The sequence below is a fragment of the Symphalangus syndactylus genome, chromosome 7, assembly GCF_028878055.3.
Source record: "Symphalangus syndactylus isolate Jambi chromosome 7, NHGRI_mSymSyn1-v2.1_pri, whole genome shotgun sequence".
NCBI lineage: Eukaryota > Metazoa > Chordata > Mammalia > Primates > Hylobatidae > Symphalangus > Symphalangus syndactylus.
The window spans coordinates 14,271,203-14,291,748 of NC_072429.2; the positions used below are offsets into that span (position 1 = coordinate 14,271,203).

At 49.8% G+C, this 20,546-nt stretch overlaps 1 protein-coding gene across 3 annotated transcripts in view; it reads left to right on the forward strand.

Annotated features, from left to right (window-relative positions):
• Nucleotides 1-6,755: 6,755 nt before the first annotated feature.
• Nucleotides 6,756-20,546, forward strand: part of SH3PXD2B (SH3 and PX domains 2B) — a 121,622-nt gene continuing 107,831 nt past the window's right edge. For all 3 annotated transcript variants that reach the window (XM_063642617.1, XM_063642618.1, XM_055285238.2), the window contains exon 1: nucleotides 6,756-6,989. In XM_063642617.1, the coding sequence (XP_063498687.1) occupies nucleotides 6,915-6,989 (75 nt within the window). In that variant the 5' untranslated portion in view covers nucleotides 6,756-6,914. The remainder of the gene's footprint in view (nucleotides 6,990-20,546) is intronic.

Consider the following 20,546-nt stretch of genomic DNA (forward strand, 5'->3'; position numbering starts at 1 on the left):
GAGCACCTGGAATTTTGCCCTAAGGCCTGCTTTCTTATAGCCTGTGGTCTATTTCACAGGACCACGTGTGCCGGGCCACTGAGCATTGGAAAGCGTGGCCACATTAGTTATGACCACTCTGCAATGCCAGCCAGTCAGACAGCAGTCACAGAGGAAATCTCTTTCCAAGCCCAGCTTCCTCCCAGAGGCTATGGATGGAGAAAGGAAAAGAAGGAGCAGACCTCAGCTCCCTGGGTCTGGCTATCTGTCCTGGGGACTTGGGATTTGGGAGAAGTGCAGCCTGCCAGCTAGGCAGACACCGAAATCACAAAAAGAGCAGAAGCTGATTCAGGTCGATGGACTCAATGCCCCTTGAACATGTGGCCCTCATCACAAATAAACTTGCCATGTGGAATTCTGCGGTCCGTTGGCTCCAGCATTGATTTTCTATGGTCTACAGCTCTCGAGCCTGCAAAATGCACTTCTAGAACAGAAATTTAGAGTAATGAAGTCAGCTAAGGTGGAAGATTTACCTCCTTTTCCACCTTCTACACTCCACACCTCAATCAGGGGAAGTGTCAGTGCTCCCAGAACAGTGTGAAACAGGGAAATGGCGTGAAGAGGTCTGGGGAATGGGCAGGGGCAACAGCAAGCCTATCCCTGGAGGTTCAATTAATGTCCCTGAGGACTTAGGTTAGAGTTCATGAGATGGAGACGAGTTCATTCAGCCCGCAGCATCTCTTTGGGGCCTCTCTTTGCTAATTCTGTGCCAAAGGTGGGAAATTTGAGACAAATAAGGCCACTCCGGCTCCTTGGGAACTTGGAGTCTAGCAAAGAAGTTGGATATTAAGAAAACAGTCACAGCCCAGAATGACAGCTGGGACAAGGCACAGTGGCAGCCAGGGGGGAAGACAATTACCCATCTGGGAGTCAGGGCTTCCTAGAGGAAATGGTATCAGTGACATTCAGTATGGACTTTGAAGGCTGAATGAGAGTTCACCAGCAGACAAGGTGGGAAAAGAGCAGCTTATGCCAAGGCATGTCGGTGATGTTACCAGAAAGGGTCTTGATTAAAACCTCAAGGGAAGGTTCTTGGACAACATGCAAGAAATAATTTGGGGCAAGTCCATAGAGTAAAGTGAAAGCAAGTTGATTAAGATAGTAAAGGAATACGGAATGGCTACTCCATAGGCAGAGCAGTGGCTTGGGACGCTAGAGTCTAAGTATACTTCTAGTTATTTCATGTGCTAAACAAGGGGTGGATTATTCACGAGTTTTCCAAGAAAGGGGCAGGGATTTCTGGAACTAAAGTTCCCTCCCCTTTTTAGACTATATAGAGTAACTTCTGGACATTGCTATGGCATTTGTAAACTGTCATGGCGCTGGTGGGAATGTCTCTTAGCATGCTAATGGATTATAACTAATGTATAGTGAGCAGTGAGGACAACCAGAGATCTCTTTCATTGCCATCTTGGTTTTGGTGGGTTTTGGCCGGCTTCTTTACTGCATTCTGTTTTATCAGCAAGGTCTTTGTGACCTGCGTCTTGTGCCGACCTCCCGTCTCATTCTGTGACTAAGAATGCCTTAAGCTCCTGGGAATGCAGCCCAGTAGATCTCTGCCTCATTTTACCCAGTCCCTATTCAAGATGGAGTTGCTCTGGGTCACACGCCTCTGATAGTGGGAAAAAACTGGATCTATTTTCTTCTAGAAATGACGAGTTATGTCTACTTTTGGGACATGGAGAAAGGGAGGTGACTGGTGGGAGATGAACCCGGACACACGGCCAGGGGCTGTAAAGAGGGTCCAGATGAGAAAAGAGTGAATGTGGTTCAGGACGGCCCTAGGATTAAAATCAGCTTTGGGATTTGAATGAGTATCCATCCAAATGGATAAAGATGCAGGTTAAAGGGAGATGTTTAGCTGTCAATTTGGCCAGTAGCAGAATAATAAAAAACACATGGGGCTTTCAACATATGATCTAATTTAGACGCCAGAACAAGCCTACAGGTCTAATCCCCGTCTTACAGATAAAGAGACTGGGGCACAGAGAGGTCAAGTGGCTTCCCAAGATCACACACCTGGCAAGTGGCTGAGCAAGTACTAGACACAGATTCCCAAATGAACACAAAGCCTGGAGTCAGTTTGGCTCCAGATGCCTGCTCCGGACCAGCTTTGGGGCCTTAGCCTCTTTCACTTCACTCAGGTTCCGTTTCCCACCAGCAACTAAAAAGGACGGCATCCAACTTGCAGGGCTGTTATAATCATTCAGATCATGTATATAAAGCACCATAACCCAGGACAAAGCCCATAAGCAAACCTCAAGAAATATTACTGGGGTGACGACCCATTTTTGGGATTTGAATTCCAAGTGGGATTTCTCTTCCATTCGAGTTCTCCCTTAGGTTTGGGATCCCTGATGAACTCGAATTTGCAGGAGTGTTTTGTGTTTGTGACAAGGAACCAGTCCAGTTCCAGTGAATTGTAGTGACCATCTGGCTTGAGATTTTTATCAGCAGATAATCTTCAGTTCTCCCAAGCAGAGCCTAAATGGATCTTTCCAGTCTGAACAGCCAGCCTAAACTGCATCACCAGCCCACAATTCAGTTCTCCAAAAACTATGGCGGCCACTCAGAAAAGCCCAAGTTGTCTAGGAGGTAAATGAGTGATATAGAAAGGCAAGAAGAAAAAAACCAATAACCCAATTTTAAAATGCGCAAAGGACTTGAATAGACACTTCTCCAAAGAAGATAAACAAATGGCCAAGAAGCACATGAAAAGATGCTGAACATCACTCATCATTAGAGAAATGCAGATGGAAACCACAATGAGATTGCATTTCACATCCATTAGAATGGTTATTATCAAAAACAAATGAACAAATAAAGAAATAAAAACAGGCCAGACACAGTGGCTCATACCTGTAATCCCAGCACGTTGGGAGGCCAGTGCAGGAAGATCACTTGAGGCCAGGAGTCCAAAACCAGCCTGGTCAACATAGTGAGATTCTGTCTCTACAAAAGGAAAATTTTAAAATTAGCCAGATGTGGTGGCGGGTGCCTATAGTCCCAGCTACCAGGGAAGCTGAAGCAGAGGATCCCTTGAGCCCAGGAGATCGAGGCTGCAGTGAGCCATGATCAAATCACTGCACTCCAGCCTGGGTGACAGAATGAGACCATGTCTCTTAAAAAAACAAAACAAGGGGCTGGGCATGGTGGCTTATGCCTATAATCCCAGCACTTTGGGAGGGCAAGGCGGGCAGATCACGAGGTCAGGAGTTCAAGACCAGCCTAACCAACATGGTGAAACCCCGTCTCTACTAAAAATACAAAAATTAGCCGGGCGTGGTGGTGTGTGCCTGTAATCTCAGCTACTTGGGAGGCTGAGGCGGGAGCATTGCTTGAACCCGGGAGGCAGAGGTTGTGGTGAGCTGAGATCGTGCCATTGCACTCCGGCCTGGGCAATAAGAGCGAAACTCCATCTCAAAAAAAAAAAAAAAAAAAACAAGGCTGGGGACAGTGGCTCATGTCTGTAATCCCAGCACTTTGGGAGGCTGAGGCAGGCGGATCACCTGAGGTCAGGAGTTCAAGACTAGCCTGGCTAACATGGTAAAACCCCATCTCTACTAAAAATACAAAAATTAGCCAGGCATGGCGGGCACCTATAGTCCCAGCTACTCGGGAGGCTGAGACAGGAGAACTGCTTGAACCCGGGAGGCAGGGGTTACAGTGAGCTGAGATTGCGCCACTGCACTCCAGCCTGGGAGACAGAGCAAGACTCTGTCTCAAACAAAACAAAACAAACAAACAAACAAAACAGATAATAACAAGTGTTGGCAAGGATGTAGAGAAATTGGAAGCTTTGTGCATTGCTGAGGGAATGTAAAATGCCACAGCCCCTGTGGAAGACAGTTTAGGGGCTCCTCAAAAAAAAAATTAAACATAGAATTATCATCTGATCCAGCAATTCCATTTCTTGGTGTATGTACAAAAGAATTGAAACCAGGGACTTGAACACATATTTTTATACCAATGTTCACAGCAGCATTATTCAGAATAGCCAAAAGATAAAAACAACCCAAGTGACTGTTGACAGATGAATGGATAAAGAAAAAGTGCTGTATACATATAATGGAATATTATCCAGCCATAAAAAGGAAGGAAATTCTGACACATGCTACAACATGGATGAGCCTTGAGGACATTATGCCAAGTGAAATAAGCCAGACACAAAGAGACAAACACTGTGTGATTCCACTCATGTGAAGTACCTAGCATAGTCAAACTCATAGAGATGGAAAGTAGAACGATGGTTGCCAAGGCCTGGAGGAGGTTGGGGGGTGGTGGGGGGGGACTCAGTGTTTAATAGGGACAGAGCTCCAGTTTAGGAAGATGAGAAAGTTCTGGAGAGGGATTGTGGTGATGATTGCACAACAACGTGAGTGTACTTAATGCCACTCAACTGTATGCTTTAAACATGGTTGAAATGTTAAATTTTATGTTATGTATTTTTTACTACAATAAAAAAGTAAGACAAAGGAAAGATACAGAAAGATGCAGGGATAGCATCTTCTGCTACTGGTGGTTGTGGGGGGAGCTTTGTCTTCCCCAGGCCAGGCCTGCCACGACAGAGGAGATGGACACACCAGCAGGACCCATCTCTGCCGCCCATGGTGTGGCTGGGGGCAGGTCTCTTTGCCTGTCCGGAAAAACCCAGGAAGCTGGCTGATTCAGAGAGGGCCTCTAGCTTCTGCCTTATTAGGAAGGCTTGGCTCCTAATAAGGCAATGCACTATGTGGCAGGGACAGAAAAGCAGACCTTCACTTCTTTGGACATTTCCAATGAGGCCTTAGGACCCTCTGGCTTGGGAACTGTACTTCAGAAGAATGTGCCTTACAGGAATTACATGATTGAGGGTCCTGGCACCGAACAGATGCCACCCTCAAGCTGGGTCCATGAAGACAGTTTAGTAAAGGGTCAATGTATACAGGTGTGGGTGGGGCTAAGGGAGCACCGAGGATGGCGTAGTACCCAGGGCTTGCAGCAGCAAGACTGTCACCGTCCTGAGCAGAAAAGTGGCTTCAGGAACCCTGAGAGAGACCACATGAGAAAGGACACCTTTGGTAAAAACAATCAGGGAGGAGGGGCTTAGGGATTAAATACCCAGACCTCCCACTCTCCTCTTGCCCTCAATCTCCTGCCAGGCCCTCCCACTGGCCAAGCCAAACAGGAAGACCAGGACAGAGAGCTGTCAGTGAAATCCATACAGGCCAGCCTCTGGGGCCGGAGCAGGTTGGTAAAGTCTGGCAAGGAAGTTAGAGGAGCAAATGGAGAGGCGGATCCAAAGTGAATCAGCCCAAATCATCCACGTGGCCTGGCCAGGGTGGCTGAGAGCCGTCCTCCCCTGGATAAGCCCACCCTCTTCCAAAGGCTGATCCTGGATCGGGGTGGGAAGTAGCTCTGTCGTGGCATGGAAGAGAGTCATACGGTTTGTTGAAAAGAGCTCCCACTTACTGGCTGTGAAAACACTGGCCAGGGGCCTAAACCTCCCATCCATGCATTATATATTCATTTATCCATTCATTCAGCCAACATCTCCTGAAAGTGACTCAGTGCCCAGCCAGTGCTAGGAGGCACCAGATGAAGAAACGAGGAGCTGCCCCAGCCACGGTAGCTTCAACATGTGAGATCCAGCTAGAGCCAGGCAGTGACGGGCCCCATCCACCGGCTCCCTGACTCTGGACCTTCACTGAAATAATTCCTGTAAGGCACATTCTTCTGAAGTACAGTTCCCAAGTCAGAGGGTCCTCAGGCCTCATTGGAAATGTCCAAATGTCTGGAGGCTGTCCTCTGTAAAAATACCTTTTCCTCCTACAGTCTGCCTGAGGATGCAAAGACAGCATTTCTGAAAAGCAGGGGCCACGGGGCCCAGCGAGCAGTAAGTGCTCTGCAACTGGAAATCAATGGCCTTGCTAACAAGCACCCAGGTGCCTCTCATACACAGTCACCACCCTTTTATCCCCTGTTGTTGCTTCCATCGCAATTACATTGCACGTATGTGCATTTGTTGCAGTTTTTCTCTCCCTCACTCCCCATGTCCTAGACTGAGGCTGGGGGAACCTGGTCACTGGCCTCTTGCTCCTCCTGAATCACCAGGGCTTGGGCTGGGTTTAGGAATGCCAGCACTCATACCATGGACTGCACTGCGGAATGGCTTCATATGCACTTAATCCTGGGCGCAGCACCGGCTGGCAGGCAGTACTACTGACACATGCTACAACATGGATGAGCCTTGAGGACATTATGCCGAGTGAAATAAGTCAGACACAAAAAGACAAACATGGTGCTTGTACTACTAGGCTCATATTATAGACGAAGAGACCCAACCCAGAGAGGTTAAGCAACTTGCCGAGGGCACAGAGTGGAAAAGCGGCAAAGCCGGGATTCGAACCCGAGTGTCCGGCTCTCCAATCTGGCGGTGGACGGCGGCTGCCGGAGCGAGAGTGCTGGAATGAATCGACACGTCAATCAGTGAACGGGCGACGGGGTCAGTCCAGTCCCCTCCCCCGGCGCGGCGGCTCAGCACCGGGACAAAGGACGGGCGGGGGCCGGACGTGGCCGGCGGGGTTCGCGCGCGGTGGGCGGGGGTCGGGGCCGGGCCCTTTAAGGGGGGGCGGGCCGGCGGCGCAGGGGGCGGTGCGGGAGGCGGGCCGGGGGAGGTGCGGGGGGCGGGCCGGGGGCGGGCGGCGGCGGCTGGGCCAGACTGGAGTGCGCGCCGAGCGAAGGGCGGCGGCGGTGGCGGCGGCGGCTCGTGCTCGGCCCCGGCTGCGATAGCGCTCGGCTCCAGGTTCCGGGCCCGCGGCGGCGCGCCCCCCGCGCTCCCCGCACCCCGCAGCCCCCGCACCCGCGCTCGGCCCGCTGCGGGCGGAGGAGCGGCCATGCCGCCGCGGCGCAGCATCGTGGAGGTGAAGGTGCTGGACGTGCAGAAGCGGCGGGTGCCCAACAAGCATTATGTGAGTGCGACGCTGCCCCCACGCCCCCTTGAGCCCGCGCCCCGTCGGGGGCGACCGAGGGCCCCCGGCTCGGAAAACTTCTGCCTCCAGCGCTTCCCGTCCACTCCTCCCCTGCTCTCCCCTCGGCCCTGCGGCGGCGCTGCCCGGGTCCCTCCCGACTCCTCCTCCCTCCCTCCCCTCCCCTCCCCGCTTTTGCCCGGTTCTCCCCCTCCATCCCTTCCTCCCGCCTCGCCCCCCTACTCGCCTCCCTGCGGCTCCTCTACCCCTTTCCGTCTCCTCCGTGTCCCCCCAACTCCCGTCCTGCTCATCTGTGGAAAAGTCTGGCCCCAGCCGGTGAGGGGTCTGAGACAGAAAGCGGGAGAGAGAGAAGCGCCTGTTCTCAGGCCGCCTGCCCTGCCTCTCCTTGTCCAGAGGCGCGCAGACCCGCAGTCCCCAGCCACAGGTAGCCCCTCTAGGGATCGCCGAGTTTGACTCCGTTCTTTGGCAAGAGCCGGCCTGGGCGATGGAGGAGATCTCTGGGAATGGATCATTTGAGTGGCTGCACCTTTAAAGGGTTAAAAACATCCCCTGCCCCCTCTCTCCAGTAACTTCTGTTTTAAAATATACGAAAGTTTTCTCCTGGCATCTCCCTCTGGAACATGGGAATCTTGTTTGGAGCTGGCAAGGACTTGAGAAAATGGGACAGTAGCGTCGTTTTGCAGATGGGAAGGCTGAGGCTCAGAGGTTGCAGGTCCTGGAACATAGAGCTGCATTCGGGCTTCCCTCCCTCTAGCAGGGATGTCTGGGGCTGACGGTGACTTGCAGGTGGAAAGTGGCTTCCGCAGCAACCTAGGGGACACGTCTGCAGATTCAGGAGGCCCTGGGACCACTTCGCAGGTTCTAGGTGGAGATAAAGGGGATGTGGGGTGATGGGCCCACATGAGGCCTTGGGGAGGGCCTCATTACAGCAGGGAAGGGGGCTATAGTGTCTCTGGCGGTGAGAAGTGGGCAGTGGCGGAGCCTGGCTACAGAGAAGTTAACCAGGAAGGGAAAAAGAGTAAGAGGGAGGGAAAAAATCCTAACAAAGAAGTATAGAACAATGAATAGAAAAGGGCGTTGGCTGGCTAAATTAAGCTCCTTGGCCTCCCTGGAAGTCGTCTTCAGATCTTTTTTTTTTAAGAACTAATTCTTACAAAGTAGATCTACGTCCCTTCCATGAATAGCCTATGAAATTCTGAAAGGAGATAGCCGGGAACCCACTCCGCGCTCTCCACAAGAAAGGGTGTGCTGTGTGAGTCTGTATTGTTATTGGCTGGGCGGCCAGTTATTCAGCCCTTAGCCAGGCGGTGGGAAGCTATTTCCTGGACCTGTGGCATCTTTATATAGAGTGAAGTTTCCCTTGATTCCAGAGCTGAGCTAAATTGTCTTTTTTTCTTCCTTTTTTTATTTTTTGTTAACTGTTTTCAAATGCTGCCAAATCTTAGTTTCTTGTTTGAGCCTGTTAGCGTGTAACTGAGTTTGCCTCTTTGGCAAGAAGACAGTTTTCACCAACATGGCAACTGGAGGAAGTCTGGAATTCTCCATGCCACCTCCCACCAGGTCTGTGAGCTGGCAAAAACGAGAATGGATACCGCCACTGCGGCCTGGCCATCATCGTCCACGCGCCCTCTTCTGGCCTCTCCTATCAGGCCCATATCAGGCAGAGGGCCTTAAGCCCATTTAACAGATGAGGAAACCAGGGCTCAGCAAAGTGAGGTCCCACGCCTAAGGTCACAGTCAAGAGCCAAGCGGGGATGTAGATCCATGCCCACCAGACCCCAAAAGGACCACACCACTTCCCACATCCGGTACCCCCATAGTTTCTCTGAGCAAAGTCCTCTGAAAAACTGGGAAATCTCTCATATCATTAGTGAAAACCTGGAAGCTTTTCATTCTCTGCTGTGTCAGCTCCATCCTTGCCAGTTTTTTGAAGGTTCTGCGCTTTGAGAACCATCTTTTGAAGCTTTCAGCCACTTTTTGGGGACCCCCTGAGACAAGTTTCTATGTTAAAACATAGGTTGGGGTTCAGATCTTGGCCTCCCAGCTTGTAGCTGTGTCGCCTCAGCCTCAGTTTTTTCATCTGTGTAATGGGGATGGTGGTGTCCACTTCCTAGGGGTAGCAGCCACATGACAGGCAGGGGTGGAGTGCCCTAAAGGCTAACTCCCTGCCTGCCTGTCCCAAGGTATCTTGTCACTGATTGGGAACATGCCGAAGTCACATGGTGGGGGGATTCATCAAGAACTTGTTTTTCTGCATGTGGGTTTAGTCACTCATATGATTCAAGGGGCCCTCTCCCTTCTAGCCCAGCCTTCTGGGTTCATCAGATGAGGAGGGGCAATGGGCTGAACTGAAGCCTGAGTCATCCACAGGAACAGAGAACATTTACTGTCTTGATGGCAGGGGGGCCGAACCCAGTGGAAACAGATCCCTGTGGTGGGCGACCACTGCTGTTCCCAAGCTCCACCCCAACCCCTCACACAATCTGGAAAGAGTGGGCATGAAGGCAGCTATTGGCGGGCCTGGACTTTGACTTCCATTTGGTATCCCTCTTTCTGAAGCCACCCTGGAGAGACAGCATCAGCTGGGGAGTTGAACTTTTCTGCTGTGTGACCTCGGACTGGTTGGTTTGCCTCTCTGAGCTCTAGCTTCTGTGTAAATACTGCTACATCCCTCAAGGGCAGAGTTTCTCTCTCAACTTTTGACATTTGGGGCTGGATCATTCTTTGTTATAGGGCTGTCCTGTGGATTGTAGGATGTTTAGCAGCATCCCTGGCTTCTACCCAACTAGTCATCCCCCTTCCCAATTGTGACACCCAAAAGGCCTCCAGGCATTGATTGCTGCATGTCCTCTGGGGGGCAGCACCATGCACATCCCACCCCAGCCACTGCACCATAGAATATAAAGTCAGTTTTGAGAGTCCTCTTCACTACACCCCCTAATTTCCCACTACCCCTCTCCCCATTTGCAGCCATCTCGGCCACCACCTGCTCGTCACTCACTTACCTGTGAGGGACAGGGTCACAGGTGCTGTAGATGTCATTGGAGAACTGTACCCAGAGTTCAGGGCTGCCCATCAGGGCTGGGCCACCTGCCCCCTCTGAAATGGTGCCTTCTCCATGATCGGAATGGCATCCTCTCCAGCCCCAGCCTCAGTCACCCGCAGGCAGAGACATCATCCATGGGCCCAGGGGCAAAGCCACAGGCCAGGTCTGGAGAATGCAGGGCCAGAAGCTCCGGGTGCCTCTGAGATCCCGAGAGGTTGATGACAATGAACCATGATACTGTTTGGAGAGGGTTTCCCTGGAGCCACCGCCCTCTGTTGGAACCAGGGAGATGAAGATTTGGGGAGCTGCTGCCTTTGTCTGCCAGCATCTTTCCTGCACTAGAGCCCGAGGGCTTGGGGATGAATGGAGAGGGGCTTTTGAGGGTGACATCCTGGGAGACCCTCCCCAGCTAGCTTGTCTTCAGCTTGAGGGGAGGAAGAAGAGCTCCAGGTAGGATTTGTGGGTTTTATTTGGATCACCCCATTTCCCGCACTGGAGAGGAATGTACAGAAGCATTAGTGTCTTGGCAGCAGGGGCCTGGAAATGCTGGCCCGCTCTGTCTCAAGATCTTTAAATGTTAAAGGAGCAGGATGGTCGGAGTATTTATGGCAACAAGTACAACAGTGGTCAAAGTGTCCTCGGTAACCTGAGCGGGGCACTGGGTCCCTTTCAAATGGGTATATTTTCAATATAGTAATACAATATTCTGCACATATATGGATACATAGAATAAAATAGCTATCTATATCTATATACCTTCCAAGTCTTCACATCTCTATATTTTGCCATATTTGTTTCGAAACTTTTTTATTTTTGTTTTTAAGAAATAAAGCATCACAGATACAAAGCCCCTTGTATGCCCTCCCCGATGCTGCCTCTCCCCCATAAAACCACTATCCTGCATTTGATGTTGATCATTCCCATGCACTTACAAAAAATAGACTGATAGGATATTTTCTTTAACAGCTTTCTTGAGGTATAATTTACATACCATAAAATTCACCCATTGTAAGTGTGCAGTGCACTTATTTTTAAAGTAAATTTGCAGAGCTATGCAACCATCACCACAATCCAGTATTATAACATTTCCATCGTCCCCAGAAAGATCCCCCACACCCATTTGCCATCAATCCCCTTCCCACCGCAGCCCATGGACCTTTTAATGTTTTTCCCTTTTTAACATTCCCTAAAATCTTGTATTGTCATGAATGTTTTAAAACTATACATAAGCATTACACTTTTGAGATCTGTGTCGATCCAGCTAGCTCCAGTCCGTTTTAACTGTCGTTTACCGTGGCATTGATGAATATGCCCCTGTTTTTTCAAGCTCGTGCCGGGAGCTGTTAGGATGTTTCCAGCAGTTGACCTTCTTACAGCTGCCTCCTTGCACAGGGACCCACGGTAGAATTGCTGGGTCTTGGGGTTTGTGCGTTTTCAACTTTGCATTTACATCCCCAGGGTTCCCTTTGCTCTCTGTTCTTGCCAACACTCCGTATCATCAGACTTTTCAGTCTTTGCCAATCCAATAGGTGCAAAAGTGGTGCTTGTTCACACCAGTGAGGTTGAGCAGCTTTTCATACCTTTATCGGCTATTTGAGTTTCCTCTTCTGTGAATTACCAGTTTTTATCCTTTGCCTCTTTTTCAGTATATTGGGTTATTTGTCTTTTATTGATTGGCGGGATTTATTTATACATTTGGGATACTAATCTTTCAGGTAATTACATTAGTTTTTTGTTTTCCCCTGGAGGAGTCTGCAGATTCAGAGAGGTGGAGGCATGTGCCTGAGGTCACACAGCAAGGAGTGGCTGCGTGGGAATTGGGCTACATGCTCTTGTGTCTAGGAGAAACATAGGGGGATCCTGTGATCCCACCACAGAGCTGACTGACCTTGGATGGGTCACTTAGGCTTCTGGACCCCAGTTTCCCCTTATATGAGATACTGGGGCCATCCCAGGCCCTTCTGTGATCTCACCATTTATTCAGCCCCGACTGAAGAAGTGCAAGCCACCGCCAGCCCTTAGTCATTCTCACTCCAGGAAGCTCTGGGTAGATGGTGCCTCTGGAGTGATGGCTCTGCAGGCTCTGTGCTGCCAGCCCTGAAACCTCCCTCTTTGCTTTGCCAGGCTCCGGAAGCCTGGGGGTCACTGTGCTGAGCAGCTGAGTTTGGAAGAGTAGATTGCACCCTTAGTAGGCTTTACTGCCATTCTCAGTCCCTTAAGGGGGCCTCCGGCAGGTGAGCCCAATGGTCTAGAACAAACCATGGATCTGCTGCCTAAATTAACTTCATTCTCTTCTCCAGCCCCCAGTTTCCTCCCTCTCCTCCTATCCCTGGCACCCGTTTTGTGGGAACACAGAGGGCAGGGCAGCAAAGTTGAGTGGAAAGAACTCGAGTGTTAAGAGATAAACATCTCGGTTCAAGTTCTGCATGGCCTTGGACAACTGGCTGAATGCCCCCCTTAGTTTTTACATTTGTAAAATAGACGCAGTGACTTCCTTCTGAGATGATTGTGCAGGCTTTTGGTGATGTATGCACGGAATCTGTGCTCCAGCTCTGCTGCTGGGAAGAATAAAACTGCTAGCACATGTCTTTCCAACCCACCGTTACCTTCATGATGAAAAGACCTGGCTTTGAATTCTCGTCAAGCGCTCCTGAGCGGGGTGACCTTGCACTGTGTGAGGATCTGTAAAATGGGAATAGTCATAGTACCTAGCACACAATGCTGAGCCTCATGCGTATAAAAGGCACTCAATAAATCACTTGAACCTGGGAGGCAGAGGTTGCAGTGAGCCGAGATCGCGCCACTTCACTCCAGCCTGGGTGACAAAGGGAGACTCTGTCTGCAAAAATAAAATAAAGGTACTCAATAAATGGTAGTCATGAAAAGTACTATTGATGATAATAATACTCATGATCTAAATTTCTGCACCGCTTTCCTGCCTGCTGCCCAGAAGGCACACTATGCAGTTTTCATGGTATTTTCATTCAAGAGGCATTTTGGGGGATGCCTGCCCCAGGCTGGGCCCATGCTCCTGCTGGGATAGGCCCCCGGGAGCAAGGCAGAGCCATTCCTACCTATTGCACAGGGGAGTTCTTGTCCTCTACTGTGTCTGTGTCACAAGAGGTAGGGCCCTCTTAAGGCCTCTTGGGTGGGTTTTTCTTTAATAACTATTGCTTTCTTTTGATTGGGAAAAAGTAGGTGCTTGTCACATAGGCAAGCTGTGTATGCCAAGTGAGTGGCAAGCAAAGGGCATTTCTGTGTTGATGCTGTCTTTCTGGGTTGCTCTGCTAGGGACCTGGTCAACCATGCTCCCCCATCCCATCCCCCACCCCATCGGTGCAATGCACCAGCCGCTCAGCTCACCTGGCCAGTCATCCTCAATAGGAGAAGCCCCAGCCTGCTCCGGTGCACTCTGTGCTGCTGCAGGTGTCTCAGGGTCAAAGGAGGTGGAGCAGTCATATCTTCAAATTATTTAAATGTCACTTTAGTTCAGACTCTGAATCAGTGCATTCTGCGCCTCTAGACAGGTTGGGTTCAGATCCCTGCTCTGCCACCTACCAACTGTGTGACCTCGGACAAGCCTCTGTGCCTCAGTTTCCTCATCTATAAAATGGGGATAAAAATAGTTCCAATTTCATAGGGCTAATGTGAGAGTTAAAGGGACCTGCACCTAATGGAGGTTTGATAATGGTAAACTATATTAGGAGTGTACAAACCTAGTATCATTTATGATCATAAAAGGTTGGTAACCACTTAAAAGTGCATTAGTAGAGATGCAAAGATAAAACGTGCTATATCCATGAGCTAGAATACCATCAAGATGGTAAAACTGTGTTCCATCTTCTATCACAAGAATATGAAATAGCTAAAGCTGGTTTGCAAAATCGCATGTTCAGGCCGATTTTCACCTGATTACAAACGAAGGATGAAAATATGAGTCTGTGTAAGCTTAGAAATACAGCTGATAAAATGTCATTCCTTTTCTTTTTCTTCTTGTCTGTGCTTTTCTGTTTTCCAAATGTTCTACAATGAACACATATTCTTGTTTTTAGTAAAAATAAAAAAACAGCAAATGCTCATTTTTAAAAAGAAGCTGTGTCAAGCTGGGGCAGCTCCAGCCAGATCCCCACATCCTGCTGCCCCATCCTGTCCCAAAGGATTCTCCTGTCCTCCTGAGGCAGGCACCAGCCTCAGAGGCTCTTTCCCCACTCCTGCCACAGAGGGAGGACTCTGGATGTGGCTTTCCAGTCCATGAGCTAGAGAAATAGAAAGCGATGAGTTTAAAATACCACGAGGGAGGGCCTGGACAGATGCTTTCCTAGTTACAATGCTCCTTGCTCAGCAAGTCCAGGCCCTTCCCCATCGTGCTTGCAGCCAAATAGGGTTGGGAAGAATTGTAGGCTCAAGTTCTGCAGATCCAGCATGGTCTGTACCCTGAGGTCACAGGGCACCAGAAACGTCATCCAGGTTAGAGGTGTGCCCTACAGCCCACTTCCCTGGGCGTTTCATGCATCCTCTTGCCTCCCACCGGAGGTGCAGGCGAGTCGGCAAGCAGCCCAGTTATCACATTGCCAAACAAGGAAGGCTAGAGGGACCGTGCTGTTCCCGCCATGACACTCACGTCCTGATTGCAAATTGTGCATCCTTTTTTCCTCCGAGAAAGAGCTGTGGTAGCGGGAATGTCAGGGGAGCAGTCTTGCTTTGCATGACTCAGTTTTCCCCTTCCCCTTGGCGATGAAGCCAGCTGTGGGTCCCTGCAGCTGCAGGAAAGGGAGCCACTGCCCCCAGCGCAGGCTCTTAGTCTGGTGGGTTCAAGCAGGGAGTTGTGAGCACCCACATGTGGCCAAAAGAGAAGACAGGTTTATTGAGAAGGCCATGTGGCTTCTGCAGGCAGGGCTTGGGTTCTCATTTGGTTCTGTCATTCACTCGTTGTTGGCCCTGAGCCTTCTCTGGGTAGTAGGGGGCTTTGTTGGGGAGATCCAATGAGCTTTTATGCAGAATGCCTGAGGAGGGGTGCTGCTGGCCTGGGTAATGCCCAGAAGCCAAGGCTCTGTGGTCCCTATCCTAGAGCCCTTGTCAGGGGGGTCAGCTGGCCCCTGGGTGGAGCTGGCATCCTTTGCCCACTGACGTGACATGGGAACCAGCTGACATGACAGACTCAGGGGGCTCAGTGCCTCCAGCAGTGGGCTGGGGACAGGGCTCGTGTGGCTGCCTGCTCTGGACTCTGCCTCTGCAGAAGCCTGCGGACCTGAGCTCCGCCACAAGCCATCGGCCTCTGCCCCATTCTCCAAACTGCAGGACTTTCTCCTCCCTTATTTGCTGGCCCAGATGCACACCTGCAGGCGGGCATGACTCTCAGCCCAGGGTCTTCTTCAGGTGGTAAAGGGAGGAGGGGCTGTGGGCAGAGCTCACCTGCCTGCTTCTGCAGCCCTGTCTCAGGCTTTCCCAGGGCTGAAGGTGGCCAGAGTTAGCAAATGAAAATGCAGGATGCCTAGTTCAATTTCAGTTTCAAATAAACATGCAATATTTGGGACATATTTATGAGAAACAATTATTCGTTGTTTATCCGAAATTCAGATTTTACTGGGCATCCTATCCTTTATCTGGCAAAGCTGCCAGAGCTACCACTTTGGAAAAACAACAACAACCACCAAGAAAGCTTCATTATAAGGGCTGGGCATGGGAGTTCACGCCTGTAATCCCAGCATCTTGGGAGGCTGAGGCGAGAGGATCGCTTGAGCCCAGGAGTTCAATACCAGCCTGGGGAACATAGCGAAACCTCGTCTCTACTACAAATCCACAAAATTAGCTGGGTGTGATGATTCTCGCATGTAATCCCAGCTACTTGGGAGGCTGAGGCAGGAAGATTGCTTGAGCCCAGGAGATGGAGGCTGCAGTGAGCCGTGTTTGCGCCACTGCACTCCAGCCTGGGCGACAGAGATGACATGTGGATAGACAAAGCAGGGATTGAGACCTCAAGAGGGCCTGTGTCCTGACAGGCAGACAGGTGCCCTGGGCTTCTGGGGGACCTGGTCCTGGGGAAGGCAGCACTGCGGAGGTGACCTGAGGCCAGTCACAAAGCATGGGGGGGATGATGCCAAGTGGGCAAGGGTGAAGGAGTTACTGGTAGAGAGAACAGGAGGGCAAAGAAATGGAAACCCTGGCACATGGCGTGTTTGAAAAAGCAGAAGAGGGTTGAATAATGGAGATGAAGCTCTGTGGGTAGGTGGGGGCCAGAAGAACCGGGGGGCTCCTGGCTGGCCCGAGAACCACAGGAGAGAAGGCATGGGTCCCCCTCAGGAAGGCCATAGCTCCAGTACAGCACACGAAGGCTGAGGCCGGGGCTCGGGGCCAGAGGCAGTCACTGGAGTAGCCGGAGGAGCTGGTGCTCAGAAGCACTTCCCCAGCTTGAGGGGTGGGTAGAAGAGCCCTTCATGGGTGAATCCAGGGAGCAGAGCACAGACAGACCCAGGAGCCCCTGTCCAAATGAGCCATGTGCAGACAGTGGAAATGGAGGGAGAGAGGGAAAGGGAGAGGGAAGGTTATTAGAGGGGACTCTGCAAGCCAGTAGTAATCCTGAAATTCCAGGGCAATTAAATAACTTCAGATTTGTTTTGTTCTCGAGATTCAATAGTAATTTTTTATTATTAACAGTCGAGCTATCATTTATCTAAGCGCTTACTATGTGCTCAAGGCTTTTCTTGCTTTATGTCTTTGAATCCACGTAGCAGCTCTGTGAGATAAGGAGTATTAGTCAGGATTCTGGGATTGCATGTGACAGAAACAGACCTGGTTAACTTAAGCCAAATAGAATGTATTGGAAAGGTGGGGCTTTCAGAATCAGGGGGAAAGCTGAGCACCCAGTCTTGGAAAGAACGTGAGCAGCTGGAGCCATCCAGGGAGTGGGAACTCCAGTGGGTATTAGGACCTCACCAGGCAGGCAGCTGATCCATCCATTTTCAGACCTTTTAGCCACTCAAGAGTCCAGTTCCAGGACAGACTCTTACTGGCCCAGCCAGATTACCTGACCCTGTGGGCCAGGTGTGAGTGGGATATTAAGATCGACGGTCCCACTGAAATCACTGGTAGTGAGAGGGATAGTTGTGGAACGAGATTCAGGGCACTGTTGCTGGGAGAAGGGGGCATGGAGCTTGGGCAGGACAAAACAATACATGTCTGCTATGTGGATGCTATTATTAGCCCATTTCACAAATGTGGAAACAGGCTTAGAAAGGTGAAGCAGTTTGCCAGGATCACTCTTGGCTCCCCTGCCTATCACTGACTGGTAATAAGGGGATAGTCACTTTCCTAGCCCCCACCTCCGTCCTGAAGGGAAAAGTTGCCTTCGAGCACATAAGCATGGTATTTTCTGTTTTGCTTAATTAAGCAGAATCGCATGGCCCCCGCCCGCTGTGCTGGCAAAGATAGCTAGAACCCACGCGTTGGCGTCACCATTTCCTCCTCCTCAGCCAAGGTGTGAATCAGCAGCCTGTGGCTTCAGGCCACTGTTGGCTTCCAGTCAGTTCCACAGATGTGGGTTTATTGTCTGCCCTGGGCCAGGTCTGGCCCAGAGCCAGAGAGAGGCTAAGATGACCAAGCACAGTCTTGTCCTCACAGAGGTCACCGTCTGTTCAGAATGCATCTCCATAGGATAAGGGCTACGACAGGGCCTGGAGTACCCGTTCCTGCTGGGACAGAGAGGTGCACTCTCAGCTGGGTTCAAAAGCAAAGGGGTGTTCAGGGGCTGGGAAAGCCGACTAACAGTGGGGTTCTTTACGTGAGTGGAATTCAGAGGGTCCTTGAACGTAGAAGGGGAAGAATTACATCTTAATTTTCACTAACCTCCAACTGAAATTTAGCATTGCCTTCTATATGAATGAAGGCAGCAACTCGCGGTGATATTAGTAATACATGTGACTTTGTCGCCAGTAGTGATTCCCTGATATTTTCATCTTACTTGACAGTCGTTGCATGGATCCCTGGAGAGCATCTATACTCCTTACTACTTCCAAGTTATGGTGTCATAAGACCCACCACTAGGTTCTGTTATTTGTGGTTTTAATAAAAATGTACATATAGTCATAATTTTGTTTTTTGAAACATTTTGATAACCATAATTCAGTATCATGAGTTTCACTTGGGATCTATGTGTTTTACTCATTTTAAATCATTCTGAGAAGGGGTCTGTGGGTTTCCTCAGATGCCAAAGAGATTCATGGCTCCAAAAAAAGATTAAAGATCCCTCTGGGTGGAAGAGGTGGAACTTGGGAGCCAGATGGCATGGCTTGGACCTGGCTCTGCCGTGTGTGATCTTGAGTCAGTGACTGAACCTCTCCGTGCTTCAGCTTCCTCTTCTACAAAATGAGGCTAACAGGAGTATCCACTGTGGATTATTCATGTAGAGGGTTTAGAGCCCTTCTTGGCATGTAGAAGTGCTGAATAAATTACCTGTTATTATTATCTTTACCATCATCATCATCATTTATCTGACTAGTGATGTGCATTTTTAGTAAGCAACCTCAAATGATGTGACACAGGCCATCTGGAATGACCACATTTTAAGAAACAGACTCTAATTAAGGATGTACTCCTTAAAATTTGTAGCTGTTTTCTCCCAAAGATTTATATATTTGGATATTCAGCATTATGGTAATTTAAACAATGTTCAAAGTAGCCTAAATGTTTATCATTGGAGGCATGATTAAATAAATGATATATATAGCCCTACAATGGACTATAAAGGCATCTTTAAAAGTGGTTTGTCCAAAGGATGTTTGATGAAATGGAGAAATGACCGCCATCTCATGCAGATGAAAAAACCAAATCGTATATATAGTGTGATCTTAATTTTGAAAAATATTTCTATGCATAGGAAAAGGGTCTGAGAAGAAGCATGCCCAAAGCATCATCTCTGATGGTGGAAATGTGGACAGTTTTTAAGACCTCCAACTCTGCAGTCAGCCCGTTTGATTCCTAGGTTGAACAAGTTACCCAACCTCCTTGGGCCTTACCTTTCTCTACTGCAGAATGAGGATAGTGCGACCTCATAGGATTGCTAAGATAGAGCACATTAAGCACATTCTAGACTCTTAAATGTTGTTAGTGATTACGGTAAATTGTCTACATTTTATTTACTATCCAAGTTTTCTCTAGAGGAGAGAGGACAGTGTAGGATGGCATAAAAGTCCACACAGGGCTCAAATTGGGACAGCGGCAGGGATTAGTCTCTGGCAGATTAGGAGCCCAACAAGGGAGGGGTCCAGGAGTGGCCAAGGGTACCCACAGAATCTGGCCTTCAGAAACCACATGTGATTTCATGGAGGAATCCCTTCTCCTCCCCTATGACACCCCTAAAAGGTGGCTGTCCCCAGGGTCTGAGAGCCTACTCCCTTTACATTCCTATCTAGTTCTCTTCTCCTTCTCCTGACCCCAAGCTCAGTGGGAAGGGAGGATGAGGCTGGATTCGGTTGGGGCATTGTCAAGAGAGTATCCTAGACCAGCCTAGGTTGGCCTGTTTCTGGGCAACCCTTCTGTTACTTCACCAGGGTACCCAGCTTTGATGTTGAGGCCCCAGTGGACCAATCCTATCATGACACGTACACATTGAGTTCATCATCGTCTAGGGTGTGACCCCCCCCATTTTGTGTTCAGGGCCTGGCCTAGAATAAATGCCCAGCCCAAGTGTGTTTCTTGAACAAAGCCATTAACTGCTTGGGCCCTCGCAGTCCCAAGGTCCCAGGATTCTAAGGCAACGGCCACTGACGTCCTTGGTGCTGAGACAGAATCACATGTGATGACACCCTGCTGGCCCCAGGCCGAGCAGTCAGTGTGTCATCGTGTTTAAGCTGCAGGCTTTGGAGGCAGCCAGGCCTGAGTACAAACCCTGGCTTTGTCACTTTCCAGTTATATGATTTGGGCCACGTTACTTAACCTCTCAGAACCTCAGTATCTTCTTTGTCTCTAAATGAGGGGGAAGGAGGGTCATCGCTGTGCCTGATACTGAAGTGAAGAGTACTAATTCTTAGTCTAGTTCAGTGGACACAGATGAGATCCTCTAGCCCCTGGGATGCTGTTAGGTTGAACCATATGAAATTGTCAATATTTAGCCTATAAAAATGGCAATTTCACTTGGTTCATCCTAATGTTTCAGGATTGATTTGGGCCTGTGGAACTCACTCTGCTTAAATGGAAGGGGGTTATAAGCCACCACTTTACCAGGGGTATTACAGATACAATCCCATTTATACTTTACAGCAGCCCCCGAGAGACGGGTTCTTAGCACCCCCTTTTACAGATGGGAAAACTGAGCCTCCTAACTAGCTTCTCTAGGACCCCCACTTAAGTATTGTAGTCGGGATTGAACCCAGGTCTGTCAAGCTCAGAGTCTGTCACTTCCACCATTGCTGTATTGAGACTTAGTTTCCTTCTGCATGTGGCGTGGCCTTGCCTCGCAGCTGGAAGAGCCCTGGACATTCTCTAGGACGCCCCGGCCC